Source organism: Geotrypetes seraphini, chromosome 8, assembly GCF_902459505.1.
Source record: "Geotrypetes seraphini chromosome 8, aGeoSer1.1, whole genome shotgun sequence".
Classification (NCBI taxonomy): domain Eukaryota; kingdom Metazoa; phylum Chordata; class Amphibia; order Gymnophiona; family Dermophiidae; genus Geotrypetes; species Geotrypetes seraphini.
This window is the reverse complement of record NC_047091.1, coordinates 165438715-165454084: the sequence shown is the minus strand read 5'-3', so window position 1 is coordinate 165454084 and position 15370 is coordinate 165438715. Positions and strand designations below refer to the sequence as shown.

General features: G+C 42.1%; 1 protein-coding gene across 7 annotated transcripts in view; it reads right to left on the bottom strand.

The window, feature by feature from the left end:
* Positions 1–15370, bottom strand: part of ACACB (acetyl-CoA carboxylase beta) — a 272288-nt gene that overhangs the window by 51233 nt on the left and 205685 nt on the right. For all 7 annotated transcript variants that reach the window (XR_004540311.1, XM_033954376.1, XM_033954378.1 and 4 more), the window contains 3 exons: positions 11332–11454; positions 9444–9713; positions 4055–4152 (listed from right to left, as the gene is read on the bottom strand). Coding sequence is in view for 6 of the 7 variants with exons in the window: in XM_033954376.1 (XP_033810267.1) it covers positions 4055–4152; positions 9444–9713; positions 11332–11454 (491 nt within the window). In the remaining variant the exon portion in view is untranslated. The remainder of the gene's footprint in view (positions 1–4054; positions 4153–9443; positions 9714–11331; positions 11455–15370) is intronic.

Sequence of the window (15370 nt, the reverse complement as noted above, 5' to 3'; positions counted from 1 at the left end):
TAGGACTAATTGTAACACCATTTTTTCCATTAATTTTTCATATATACACACAATATAATTGTATTAACAACACACAATAGTTAACCACAAAATTAAAATACACAAAGCACACTGTATGCTTTTTAACATTCATTCCCAGGCAAATGCAGGATCAAAAACCAAAAGTACTAATATTTACAAACAAACCCTAAGATGCAAGACTCTGCAAGCAGTACAACCCCAGAGGAAAAGAACAGACAAATCAATCACTAAATTAAAAAAAATAAAAGCATTTCCTCTACCTTTGTGTCTCTCCCTCCATGTGCCTTGCCTTTTGGCCTGCCCTCTGGTGTTATCTTTGGGCCGGTCCACTTTGCGATCAACGCGGCGTCTTCAGGCTGGCTCCCTGAGTGTTGCATTGCACAAAGCTGTGGGCAGCGCGTCCCGCGCCTCGCAACGTCAGAGAGGCGGCTTCTGGTTCATGGCTTTGTGCACAGAAAGCACTCAGGAAGCCGGTCCGAAGACGCCACTTTGATCACACCGTGGACTGGTGGCTGAAGAACGCTGTCTTGGGCCCAATAGGCGAACAAGCACTGGTCCACGGACCGGCGGTTGAAGAACACTGTTCTAGATTAGTGTTTCATCCTTTCTAAATGGTGAAAGTAAACACTCTAGACCAGGGGTAGGCAATTCCGGTCCTTGAGAACCACAGGCAGGTCAGGTTTTCAGGATATCCACAATGAATATGTAAGAGATGGATTGATCTGCATGCACTGCCTCCTTGAGATGCAAATCTATCTCAAGCACATTTAATGTGGATATCCTGAAAACCTGACCTGCCTGTGGCTCTCGAGGACCGGAATTGCCTAACCCTGCTCTAGAGCCCTAAGAAAGGAGTAATGAGAGGTGTCACTCCTGGCTGACTCCGGTAGGTCCTCCCCGGTCCTTCCTTAGGAAGTCCTGGTGGGCTAGTTGCCTTCACGGCAGCCTTGTGAAAATGCTGGAGGTCCCAGCAGCCATTTCCACTGCAGCAGCGCATGGGGCAGAAACGAGTGTGGGTTGGTTCCTGCCCCATCCCCCCAAAGAGGTCAACAGACCACTAGCACTTCCTAAGATAGGATCTACTAGTGATGGGTGGTGAGGGTGGAGGCCAGGCCAAGACTTGGTTGAAAACACCCCAACCCAGGTTTTGGTTTGGTTTTGGTGCCAAATCTGAAACCAAAATTCAGTAATTTTATGATTGCATCTTTATGTGCTTTCTAGTATGCATATTACATCTCTTTTCATGCAGGTACAAGTACAAAGGTTCTTTTGCACCCGCATTGTGCAGTCCAGCCACAATTTCAGCTGAATGTTAAATAAATAGAGTTTTTGATAGTAGGAGATAAAGAGCAGATTGAGTCAGGGAATTTGAAAGTACTGGGGAAAGAGTTACCTATAAAACAGGAGTTGTTGAGAGAAACCAAGATGGCGACAGAGTAGTACCCGTTGTGAGAGGCTCCTGCAACTTTGCATTTCTCATTAAATAAGACTTCATACTTATTTTCGACTTTGGATTTTTGGTCGGGAAATGCCCAAATGCAAGGGAAGACAGAAGAGTGATCTTCCTGCCTCCTCTCCGATGACAACGTGGCAGACAGCAATTACCACCTTCACTGTACCTTTGGGTGCGGGCGGATCCGCAGTCCAAGGGGGGCTGACCTCGGACCTGGACAGCAATGTTTTGCTGAGCCTAATTGGGCCTGCTGTTCCTCCTCGGCCCGGGATGGAGACGGGGCTTTTGGCGACTCATCAGGAAGCACTGGAGTTAGTATCTCCAATGAAACCACCGATTTCACCCCTGACCCCGGAGGTAGTTCGATCACTCCAGACCAGCTCTCAAGCGGCAAGAGGAGGCACCCAAGGAGAGACAAATAGGAAGAATGGAGTGCAATCACCCTTAGTGCAACTACTAGAGGGTTTGAATCCTCCAGTTCTCCCTTTGAGACCTTTGTTAAAACTAGTGGTTGTGGACATGGAAGCGTTGTGGGGGACTATGGAAAGCACCCATTTTATTACCACTAATTAAAAGACTGTTGTACACCTTAAGGAATGTGAAGAAAAAATTCCAGTCTAATAGACTAGATAAAGTTGAGGGTTTGGTCTCAGATTTAAAAGTTTCTTCTAACTCACAATTAAAAGAGAAAAATCTATTGATAAGGAAAATTGAAAATCTGGAAAACGCAAATAGAAACTTGAATGTAAGACTGCTTAATTTTCCAGTCTCGAGAATGCTCTCTCCTAAGGAACATTTTCAGTCTTTTTTGACATCGGTCTTAAAATATTCTGAGTCCAATATGCCTCCACTACAGAAATTATATTACCTGAATCAATTAAAAGCAGAAAAAGATAAATTAACTTCACATCCCGAGGACTTGGACCTTACTGGGATGTTACAATCTTCTCAAACTGAAATTTCCTCAAGAGCTACTTTGTTGGTGAATTTTGTGTTTTTGCAAGATAAAGAAGCGGTACTTTGTCTTTTCTATAGGACTGAGAATGTTGAATTTTATGGTTATAAGATTGCCATTTTTCCTGATGTTTCAAGATGGACACAGTCAAGGCGGAAGAAATTTCTGATATAGCATCAATCAGTTTTATGTTTGGGAGCTACCTTCCAGCTTCGTTTTCCTTGTAAATGTTGTATTACTTCATCAGACAAATAGATATATATTTTTATGAACCAGATCAATTGCAATATTTCCTGGAAGGCAAGGCATCCATAAGGACTCCAGAACCAATCATGACACCCGCTAATCAGGCTACTTGATTTATTAATCCAAAGACCTCTGTATTTTCTTTGATTTTATATTGTTAATTCAACTTCCCTTGACTTAGTGTGGTTTTTCCTCTCATAATGTGCACTATATTCATGGCATAATTAGTGGAGTCTTTCCCTTTCTTATATTTTTCCTTTTTCGAATCTTGTATTCGTTAATTGAGTATATTATTTTAATTGAGTATATTATTTTTCCTGTGTCAAAGTGTTGTATTCTTTGGTTGAAAATATAAATAAATAAAAACAAACAAACAAAAAAAAAAAACCCCAGGAGTTGTTGGTAATAGGAGCTTGGTTGGATGCCACACTGACAATGGGGCATCAAATTTTTTAAGACCATTCAGTCTGGTTATGCACAATTGTACTTGCTGTATAAGTTGAAGCCAATGCTCCTGCCGTATGACTTTCACACTGTGGTACAGATGCTCATCTTGGGCAAATTAGATTATTGCAATGCACTTTTATCTTGTGCTACAGGTGCTCACAAACTCTGCAGCACGATTGATTGCAGGTGTGTCTCCCAGGGCCCACATTACACCAATTTTGAAGCAGCTGCATTGGATTCTAGTGCAGCAAAGGGTGCAATTCAAGGTTCTGTCCATTGTGCATCAAACTCTATATCATAGGGCCCCAGAGTGGTTTTGGGGCATATTGAAACAGTACTATCCGACTAGAGAGTTAAGGTCAGAAAATGCAATGAGACTGACCACTGACAGAGTAAACGCCATATCACATATGAGTATAGGGTTGTCAATGTTCTCCATCGTGGGTGTCCAGCTGTGGAACAGTTTGGGTGGGCAAATGCGCTTGTGATTTGATATGTTAATCTGTTGCACTTTCTATGTGCTGTTTTTATAAAACCAATAAAAAAGTTAAAAAATAAAATAAAAATTTTTTTAAAGACATTTGTGTGTGTCAGTTTTTATGTGAAATTGGGGAATTCGATGCATTAGATTCTGGAAGAGTTGATTGCTTGATTTATGTTTCATATTTTGTATGTCGATTGTACACGGCTTTGGTTTAAAGCGTTATATAAGAGTTTTCAATAAATAAACTTCAAAGGGAGATGCCTGTGGGTACAACACACTTGCAGAACTACAAATTCCATGGTGAGAAAGAACATTTTCTTGTCATCAAAAGTTACTAAGGAGACCTACAGTGCTGATCTAGGGTGGTTCAACTCGTCACCTCCTTGACAAAAATCACCCATGGCTGCCTAACTGCCAAGAAAATACCCATTCCAATGAGATGATTTACCTGGATTCTCCTCCTTCCTCCACATGCTTGCAATGTACAGAGTTCACAGAGCTAATTCTGGTGTAATCTTGTGGTGTCAGATACAGGTACTTGAATCCCTTGGGAAGAAAAATAGAGTTACAATGGTCAGTCACTTGGTCGCTGGTTGCAATCAATTACAGATGTTTTTTCACTCAGGCATTTTAAAATGTCCAGACAATTTTGGGATCGTTACCACATCCTACCTACCCCCACTGATCAATATATTGAAAAAGAACATGAGCACTGCCATACTGGAAAAGACCAAAGGTCCATCAAGCCCAGTATCCTGTTTCTAATAGTGACCAATCCAGGTCCAAGGACCTGGCAAGATCCCAAAAAGGTATAACAGATTTTATGCTGCTCATCCTAAATATAAGCTGTGGATTTTCTAGCTCACATCAGTAATGAGCAACGTTCCCACTAAGGACCGAGCTGACCGGAACAAAATTTTTTCTTCCAAGTTGAAGTGAGCAAAAATAAACCTAACGGAAATCTAAAACTAGATTAGAAAAAGATTGATTGTGCTGTCGATAACAGAAAGACCAATGATTGGTGTTGAATCTCCTTTATTAACTAATAAGACTCGACACGATCGTGTTTCGACCTAAGGAGGCCTGCCTCAGAAGTCTTCAATTTGTAGTTGAGGAGTCAGTAATGCGAGTGTACACAATCTTGTATTGTTTGTTCTGTGAGTTTGAAAATGTCCGAGTATTTTGCCTATATATATCTCTAGGGAACTGGATTGTAGAATAATAGGATATGATTCTACCCCACTCATGTGAACTTCAAAAGGACTCCTCAAGCCCCACCACTCCACCGCTATGTTGTCTCAAAATCGCAGGAAGAATTACATGGTGCCTCATCATTGGCTGTCCATCTTGAATATAGTTCTGATAATTTTCCACTTAAGTCATATTTTCATAATTATAAATTAAATAAATAGTATAAATATAGATATAAGGTGCATTAGTGCTTAACTTAAATCACAGCCAAACCTGGGAGTCTGAACCGACATGTTTCGCACAACAAGTGCTGTCTCAAGGGTCTCCCAAGGTCGCTGCCGTCATCCGACTCCAAGTAAGGTATATGGGAAAGCCAATGATGAGGCACCATGTAATTCTTCCCGCGATTTTGAGACAACATAGCGGTGGAGTGGTGGGGCTGAGGTGTCCTTTTGAAGTTCACATGAGTGGGGTAGAATCATATCCTATTATTCTACAATCCAGTTCCCTAGAGATATATATGGACTTGTAAAGACAGGGCTGGATAACAGAAACAGATAAGTTTTTTGCCATTGATTGTTATGCTTTGAGTATATTGCCTGGCATACACGTCTCCCTCCGTATTCGCGGTTTCAGCAATCATGGTTTCGTTTATTCACGGTTTTTAGCTTGCTTGCCCCCCCAAATTACATCAGCTTGATTCCTAGCACTTTCTTCACTGTGTTTTGCTTCTCCTTCAGGGACAGGCCAGGTTTCCCACCATGTTATTCGCGGTTTCACCATATTCACAATGGTTCATAAGAACATAAGAATTTGCCTCCGCTGGGTCAGACCAGAGGTCCATCGCGCCCAGCAGTCCACACCCGCGGCGGCCCATCAGGTCCATGACCTGTCATGTTATCTTGATTTAGCCCTAGCCCCCTTGTTTTCATCTATACTCTTTCCATACTCTTATCTACCCTTATCTGTATCCCTCAATCCCCCCTATCCTTCAGGAATCCGTCCAATCCCTCTTTGAATCTCTGTAGTGTACTCTGCCTGACCACTTCCTCCGGGAGCGCATTCCATGTGTCCACAACCCTCTGTGTGAAGAAGAACCTCCTGGCATTTGTTCTAAACTTCTCCCCTTCCAGTTTCTCTGAGTGCCCTCTTGTGCCTGTGGTTCCCCGTAGTTTGATGAATCTATCCTTGTCTACCTTCTCCATGCCCTTCATGATCTTGAAAGTTTCTATCATGTCCCCCCTAAGCCTCCTCTTTTCCAGGGAGAAGAGCCCCAGCTTGTCCAGCCTGTCAGTGTATGAACAGTCCTCCATACCATTTATCATTTTCGTAGCTCTTCTCTGGACCTTCTCAAGTATCGCCATGTCTTTCTTGAGGTACGGCGACCAATATTGGACGCAGTACTCTAGATGCGGGTGCACCATTGCACAATATAGTGGCATGATGACTTCCTTCGTCCTGGTTGTAATTCCCTTCTTAATGATGCCCAGCATTCTGTTAGCTTTCTTTGAGGCCGCTGCACATTGCGCTGATGATTTCATGGTTGTATCCACTAGCACACCCAAGTCTTTTTCAAGATTACTCTCCCCCAACAGAAAACAGCAAATAACATACGAAAAAGTTATTCGCGGTTTTTCTGTATTCGCAAGTCTGTTCATCCCCTATCACAGTGAATTCGGAGAGAGAAGTGTAGTCTGCTGTCCACATGAAAGCACTTCTAGAACTGCTTTATGTGAAGAGATGGGATCTTATATAAATCTTGAAAATCAAAGACCGTGGAGTACTCTGTGTTTACTGCTTTTAGATCGCTGCCACAGAACAAACAAAACAAGATTGTGTACCCTCGCATTACTGACTCCTCAAGTACAAATTCAGACTCCTGAGGTACCTCCTTAGGACAAAACACGATCATGTCAAGTCTTATTAGTTAATAAAGGAGACTGAACACCAATCATTGGCCTTCATTGTTTGTATCCCGTCGATAACAGAAAACCATGCCTCTTTTACACAAGCAAACACAGACTTTCGTCCAGTATGGAATAAGTAAGCACAAAATAAAATTAGAAATAAAAATTAAACAGAACCCCTAGGAAGCGAGACGCCTCATATAGTGCAACGCCAGAGAAAGAAAAGCAATGTGTGTCCACTTATACTGTGCAAAATATATAGGTAGCAGACATAAATTTCCAAAAACTGACATATTCCAACCACTACATTATAAATTAATAAAAAGCAAATAAAACAAAAAATGGAAAATGATACCATTTTATTGGACTAAATATATTTTTCAATTAGCTTTCAGAAATCAAAACTTCCTTACTCAGGTTAGGAGTATGCTATTATGGTTTCCTCCCCTGACCTGAGGAAGTAGGTTTTGGTCTCAAATAGTTAGTTAAAAATCCAATCCAATAAAAAGACAGTATCATATTTCCATTTTCTATTTTTACTTATTAAAAGGAGATTAGGTTCTTATCTTTCTGATATCTTTTCTAGTAGAAAAATGTGTCATTCTGAACGGATGGGTAATATCCTCATGCTCACAGGCCGTGCAAAAGGAATCTACCATGGCTTTTGAACCTCCTCCTCCTTCACTAGAGGGCTCTGCAGCTCCCTTCAGTTTGTACCATGGCTGGCGAAAGCCACATATAGAAACACATGTGAAGGAGGGGTATGGGGAAACTCCCCGAACTACAATTCTGTTCTGAAATCGCAAGAAAACATGTTAAACATTGCCACTGAACAATCAAAACAGCGAAACAAACATGCCAAAGAGAAACCTGTATGGAGCTCAAATAATAACCCAATGTGTTAGCAATAGATCACTCATTCATACCCTTAAGGTCTGACAGACATTCAAATTTCAGCTTTGGACTCAAACTTTCCAGTTGAGATAGTAGGCTGGCACAAGAGATAACTGAGAGGAGGTTCCTCCTGAGAACTGCTAAAAGCGCCTGGAGCCATGAAAATTAGACCGCCTGGAGCCTCTCTAGGTTCGTCGTCTGCTGCCAGGTACAGATTTTGGACAACGACCTGCCGCGCTAGTCATGAGATCGTCCAGTCCCTTTCCAAACAACATTTGTCCCTTGAAAGGAAGTCTGCTGAGGGTAGCCCTAGAGGTGGAATCTCCCGCCCATTTTATGATCCAGAGCATTCTGTGGGCTGAGATCGAATAAACCAAAACTTTTCTCATGACTCTGATGATGTCATAGAGAGCATCAGCTACATAATCCATTCCATCTAAGAGGAGCTGGGGTGAAGGCTTGTCCTCCACCAGCTCAAGCTCCCACAACCTGGTATGACAGGCGCCTGTCACATAAGGAAACTGCTGCAGCTGATCTGATGCCCAAGGCCAGCACTTCAAATTGTCTTTTAAGAATCACACCACTCTGTGATCCTGCATAACCCTTTAATACCATGCCTCTCACTTGGTAGGGATGTGCGCTTGGTTACTTGCACTACCGAGGAATCTACCTTGGGCTGAGCAAACAGCTGCCGACGCTCCCGTGCTATCAGTTACAGCTAAGCTATTGTCTTGGCTACTTTAAGGGATCCTTCAGGAGCTTCCCAATGCTCGGTGATCAATACATTGAAATCAGGATGCCAGAGAAACAAAGAACACTGTGGCTCTCACTCCGCTCATTATAGAGCAGGAAGCAGAGGGGACCTGACGTGAGTCCAAGTTTAACTTTCACAGAGAGTCAGCAATTAGCTTTAACTGAGCCGAGGGTCTGAACAGCCGGCAGATCGTGGAGTTATTCCCTTGATCAAGGGCCTCCACTGTATCTTGTGCACTTCCTGTCATGAGACCAGGATGTGACATCAGAAGGGAGCCAAGGGCGGCACGAGCAGCAGGCGGAAGCTGATGCTCATGCCGGCAAACATTTACAGAGGCATAACTTCAATTATAATGTGCCACAAAAAACATTTGCTCTTTTTAGAGTGCCAGAGCTAAAAAAGTTTGCGAGACACTGCTTCAAGGTGTTGTGGCATTAAAAAAAAATATATATATATATATATATATTTTTTTTTTTAATATATCTTTATTAATTTTTCAGTCTAAACACAGTGCATAAAGGAATACATACAAGTAATTTGAAAAACAGCACTTACATCCATCAATAAATACATGAGAAACCATTTTCTCCCCCCTCCCACCCACCCTAATTCCAATTTATTCAATAAAACCATACAACAGTACATACATGTAATTAATAAACAAATCCCAATATAATATCCCTCTCCCTCCCACCCACCCACCTTCCCTGGATGTGCAAATCAAACTAGAAATAAGGGAATAAACCATTTAATTAAAATTGGTCAATGGACCCCACGTAATGGCATAAAAATATTGAGGTCCAAGGAAGGACTGAAAGCTGAAAATAACAGGTGTGGGTGGTGCAGTGGTTGAAGCTACAGCCTCAGCACCCTGGGGTTGTGGGTTCAAACCCCATGCTGCTCTTTGTGACCCTGGGCAAGTCACTTAATCCTCTATAGCCCCAGGTACGTTAGATAAGATTATGAGCCCACCAGGACAGATAGGGAAAATGCTTGAGTACCTGATTGTTAAACCGCTTAGATAACCTTGAAAGGCGGTATATAAAACCCTAATAAAACTTGAAACTTCAAAGGTGCCAAAATTGACCTACCTTGTAAGGATCTGCAGGGTCCACCCAGGCCACCTGAAACATGTGCCTGAGCTCCTCTGCTAGGCCTATTCTGGCCCCACTGTTTGCTGCAATGTAAATCCTTGGAATGCCTTCTGCCCTTGCCAGCTCAGAGGCCCTCAAGAACAACTGATCCTCTTGTGGTCCAAAAGATCCAATCTTATATGTAATGTCATTAGCGATAACAATGATATCTCGACCTTTGGGATATTCTGGAGTCTTCAATTTCATCTTGAAAGCTACCATTCCAACCTAGTTAGTAAAACAAACAAAAAAAAAAAAAAAAACAACCCCAAAAAACAACAGTCACAACACACTCAAGAGTAAGAAATTCTATGTAAAGAATTTTTTTAAAAAAAATTCTTTATTCATTTGCAATATTTTCAATAAGTGCAATACAAATTAAATACATTTTATATTTAAGGCATCACTTAATATTCTTTCAAGAAACAAATCAATCTATATCCCTCCCCCACCCTATCCCATAACTGTTATACATTTTTTATTTAATAATCAAATCTTCAAAAAGCTCATTATGATATACATTTCATATCCATAAGAGATAATAAGCACTAATAAATAATCCAATACATTAATTTTACAAGAATTCAGAAAATCATTTAAAAATAAATCCATCCTCCCTCCCTCCCCCTGGATGTGCACATAATATATCAATAAAAATCAAATCTACAATAGATCAACAAAAGACGTCAATGGACCCCATATTAGCTTGAAAATTTTTATATTTCCTAACGATTCTGCAATCATTTTTTCATATCTGTATATCAAGCATAAATTTGCCCACCAGAATGTAAAGTTGTTTTGTTTTTTTTATGTAAAGATTTTTTTAAAAAAGCATCTTGAGGTCATAACATTTCATCATTCTCATGCAGCAATTTGCATTTTGTACACTTGACTTATCCAAAGATTCAAACCCTCTAGAGCAGGGGTTCTTAGCCTAGTCCTCAGGGCACAGCAAGCTAGGGTTACCAGATTTTCCTTCGTGACAATACGGACCCATGGCCACGCGCCCAGGACCGTCCAGTTCCGCCCCGGCATCCACGCGTGCTTGGACACAACGCAACGACATAACACGCCCGTGATGTCACTGCGAAGTGTCCGGGCATGCACGGATGCCCCTTCCCAAGGAGAACCCGTCAGGGGAAATCCAGACATCTGGTAACCCTACACCAAGCCAGCCTGATTTTCAGGATATCCGTAAGGAATATACACGAGATAAAATTGTCCATTGTATGGAGATCTCTCTCATACATTTAGGCTGAGCATGTCACGAGAACTGGGTTGAAAACTGCTGCTCTAAAGCAGAGGCCACAAACCAAATCTGTGGCCAAAATTTGCCACACAGTTTCAGCTGAAACGAGGAGGCCTCACCCTCACTCCACAAATGCCATCGCCACCTCTTCCCCCTCCAAGCAAAAGCCACTTCCCTACTACCACACATAGCCCTATCTTAGAAATCCTAGTGGCCTCAGGGCGGGAACGAGACTGCCCTGTTTCCAATCAGGTCAGTGAACCCACTATTTACAAAGTCAAACTGCAGACTTCAGAGTATACCCTGAAGAAAGCCACAGCATGATGGCTGAAATGCTGGTTTCTACCCAACAAGACGCGGCAAGACCCGGAAACCTGCAACAAACATAAATAGTAGTCTTATCTCTGGCCATTTTAACTAAACCAGTCAAGAACTGAATATTGACTCTTAACTGGTCCGTACATACCCAACAAAGCCCAGCACTGTATAATTTCAGTGGCGTTGGCTGTCTTTTGATCCCTTGACAGCAATTAACACTGCCAAATTTATTCACTGTACTGCAAAATCATTTAACTCCAGCCCTTGTCCAACTCATACCTCATTGCCTCCCGGCAGCCTGTTCATTTGTACCAGCTGCCCCTGCGAGTCTAAAACCAGCTCTGTGTAAGTCAGTACATCTTTTGGGTATGTCTCGCCAGAACCCCACAATTTAAAGAGTGCCTGCAAAAGAATAAGCAGAGTTTAATTATAAAATAACACGGTACAATATCAAAGACACACAATATCCTAAACATAGATCAAATATATTCTCTACAAAACTATTTTCTTTTATCTAGCTATCATTTCACTAGGATTACCACCTATTTTGGAATACCTACTGAAGGGGTTTCCAAGAAAACTATTTGAATACATAGCCCTATTACGATGGCAAATGCACGGCAAAGGCACACAGGAAGCAGCGCGGGATGGAGTTGGAGATCGAAAAGATCTCTCCTGCCCTGCACCGCTGGCCCCGATTTGAGGAGCAGTGAGTCCAGCGAGGGAGGTAAGGGGGGGGATGATTTTTTAAAATTGTATAGGCCGCCCCAGTTACTGGTAGATAAGCCACGGTTAATACTATGGGGCAGCTTGTCTACCAATTTTAAAGCATGTACAGTACTCCCCTGATATTCGCGGGAGTTCCATTCCAGAAACCCCCGTGAATGTTGAAAAACTACAAACACGGTTTTTAGCGGGGGAGATAGGAGAGGGCAGCTGGAGCGCCGGCGAGTGAAGGAAATCACTTGCTGTATGCTCTGACCGCCTCTTCCTGTACTAAAGTCGGGCCTCACCAATCAGGAGCTGCGTGTCAAAGTAAGTGATTTCCTTCACTCGCCGGCACTCCGGCTGCCCTCTCCTGCCCAGTCATTCGCGGTCGGAAAATACTGCAAATGACCGGGACTGCGAATTCACGGGGGAGCACTGTATAGGCATTTTTTGTGGCCTATACACTGGGGCGGCCTATATGCGGGGAAATACGGTAGTTTCAACATGTAGCTCTTTTCCCAAGCCTTTCCCGCCCGAAGTAGCACCTGACCCGGTAGCTTGGCATCTCGCCAACTCCCCCTCGCCTCTTCTTTTGTGTTATTTTCCCATCACAGTATTATGTTCCTGCTAAGCTGTTGTTATCACTTGGTCTGCACTGTACTACTTGTGTTGTACGTATACTATGATTCTGTACAGCTGTGTTGATGAAATCTATGCTAGTAGGGTCTGTCTATTGGTTATTCCTACTCTGAAATTCATAAATACCCGTAGACAATATATCTTCACCGTTACTGCACCACAAACATAGAATTCTCTCCCACTATATTTAAGGGTAGAGAAAAATCTTGATAAATTCAAAAGCCAACTTAAGAGCTTTCTTTTTAAAGACGCTTTCAATACTTAATTGAAATGCTAATTGCTCTTTATTACTACCATTCATACCAGTCATCTGAAGATATTATTTCCAAATTTATTTTGTTTTTCCCCTTCCTTTTGTAATTTACCCTCAATGTTCTCTCCTTTCCTATTATAAATTGTATTTCTTTCCCCTCTATCCTAGTGTTTCCTGTAGTAATTTGTCAAGTATCTAAATGATTTTTATATTTTTATTTATATTATTGTTATTGTTTTATCCTGTATTTTTTGTAAATGTAAATCGCTTAGTAATTATGATAGGCGATCAATCAAATAATGAATAAACTTGAAACTTGTCTCCTGTTTATGCCACACGTCTATTTGCTGTCTACACCACCTTGTCTTAAAGCTCAAAAAATAGTTAAATCAAAGTGAACATTGCCTAAACGTTTAGGTCTTTGGAGGAGACCCAAGATTCACTATTTTCAGTGTGTGCAGCCTGTTTGACAAAGGAGACTAAAGAAGTAAAAACAATGCCCCCATCATTTCCCCCTCTTGCCAGCTCCTCCGTAGTGCTCTTAGCTCCCTTCTACTTCTTGTCCGTTTTACTCCATAATGAGGCATCATGCCACCTTCTGTTTCTGGCCTAGGACACAGTGGGGGAGAGTGTGGCGCAGTGGTTAAAGCTACAGCCTCAGCACCCTGGGGTTGCAGGTTCAAACCCACGCTGCTCCTTGTGACCCTGGGCAAGTCACTTAATCCCCCCATTGCCCCAGGTGCATTAGATAGATTGCGAGTCCACTGGGACAGACAGGGAAAAACGCTCGAGTACCTGAATAAACTCATGTAAACCGTTCTGAGCTCCCTTGGGAGAACGGTATAGAAAATTGAATAAATTTTTAAAAATTCAAAACTAAGAAAAATGAAACAAAAAAAAATGGAAAGAAGATACTGCAATAAAAATGGTATCACCTCACCTACCATTTGTTTGTTTTATTTTTAATTAACATTAATAATGGACTAACATGGCTACTATACTACTTTATCTAAAATCTAGTTATTCAGTTAACCTCGGGAATTAACCAGATAAAATGGCTCTTTTTCTGTTTGGGACTAGCTGACTGGTTAAATTTTAACTGGACAACTTACGGCCTCTTTTACAAAGCTGCGCTAATGGCCCCAAAGCCCATAGAGATTTAAAGGGCTTTGGGGCCCCTGCTTTGTAAAAGAGGCCATTAATGTCTACTCATAAAATAGGACGCAAAGAGGTATGCCAAGTTTTAACTGGATAGTACCAATATTTAGCATTATCCACCATACAGAGGTCTAATGTTTTCTTTACTTGAAATAGTTTCCAAAATGCATAATAATGTCACCTCTTTTCTAGAATTTCCTCCAAATACAAAACCCTTTATCAAGACCATTCTCCAGTTCCCATCTGACACGATGACAAAATTCATCACCGTTCCCGTCCCCGCGGATAACTGCGGGAAATAATCCCATGTCATTTTCTAGTGTCTATTTCAACTTTGGTCCTTCTACACCAGCATTCTTCAAAGCAAAGCTTGCGGGTCAGTGGTTGTGGCCATTCATACTCTGATTCTTATGTGAGCCAAGGATAATGAAGCCATTGTGACATCACTGATGTGATTGGTTCTTAGGCACTGGTGGAATGAAGCATTATGACATCACAATCTCATAGAAACATAGAAATTGACGGCAGAAAAGGGCCATAGCCCATCGAGTCTGCCCATACCAATGACCCACTCCCTGATTCTTACTCTCCTAGAGATCCCACATGAATATCCCATTTTCTCTTGAAATCTAACACGCTGCTGGCCTCAATCACCCGCTGAGGCAGCTCGTTCCAATGATCGACCACCCTTTCGGTGAAGAAGTACTTCCTAGCATCACCCCGAAATTTCCCTCCCCTGATTTTCAGCGAGTGTCCTCTGGTTACCGAGGGCCCTGTAAGACTGAAGATATCATCTTTCACCTCTATACGCCCAGTAATATACTTAAAGGTCTCAATCATGTCCCCTCTCTCTCTTCGCTCCTCCAGCGAGTACATCCGCAGTTTTTTTAACCTTTCTTCATACGTGAGATCCCTGAGCCCCAAGACCATCCTGGTAGCCATTCGCTGAACCGACTCAATTCTCAACACATCTTTTCGATAGTGTGGTCTCCAGAATTGAACACAATACTCGAGATGAGGTCTCACCATGGATCTGTACAGTGGCATTATGACTTCAGGTTTTCTGCTGACAAAACCCCTACGGATACAGCCCATCATTTGTCTTGCCTTGGACGAAGCCTTCTCTACTTGATTGGCAGCCTTCATATCGTCTCTAATGATCACTCCTAAATCACGTTCCACCGTGGTCCTGGACAAGGTTTCACCATTTAGTGTGTAAGTTCTGTGTGGATTTTTTTTGCCTAGGTGCATTACTTTACATTTTTTAGCATTGAAGCCTAGCTGCCAAGTTGATGACCACTGTTCAAGCTGTCTTAGGTCCTGCGTCATAAAGTCAGGCACACTGCTTTTGCCAACTATGTTGCATAGTTTGGCATCTCATCTCTGGAATGTTGCTGCTCAATCTCAGCATTCTTCAAAGCAAAGCTTGCGGGTCAGTGGTTGTGGCCATTCGTACTCTGATTCTTCCCTCTCTCCTTAAAGAACGACATGAAGATGGTTTCCCGCGGTTATCCGCGGGGACGGGAACGGTGATGAATTTTGTCACCGTGTCATTCTCTA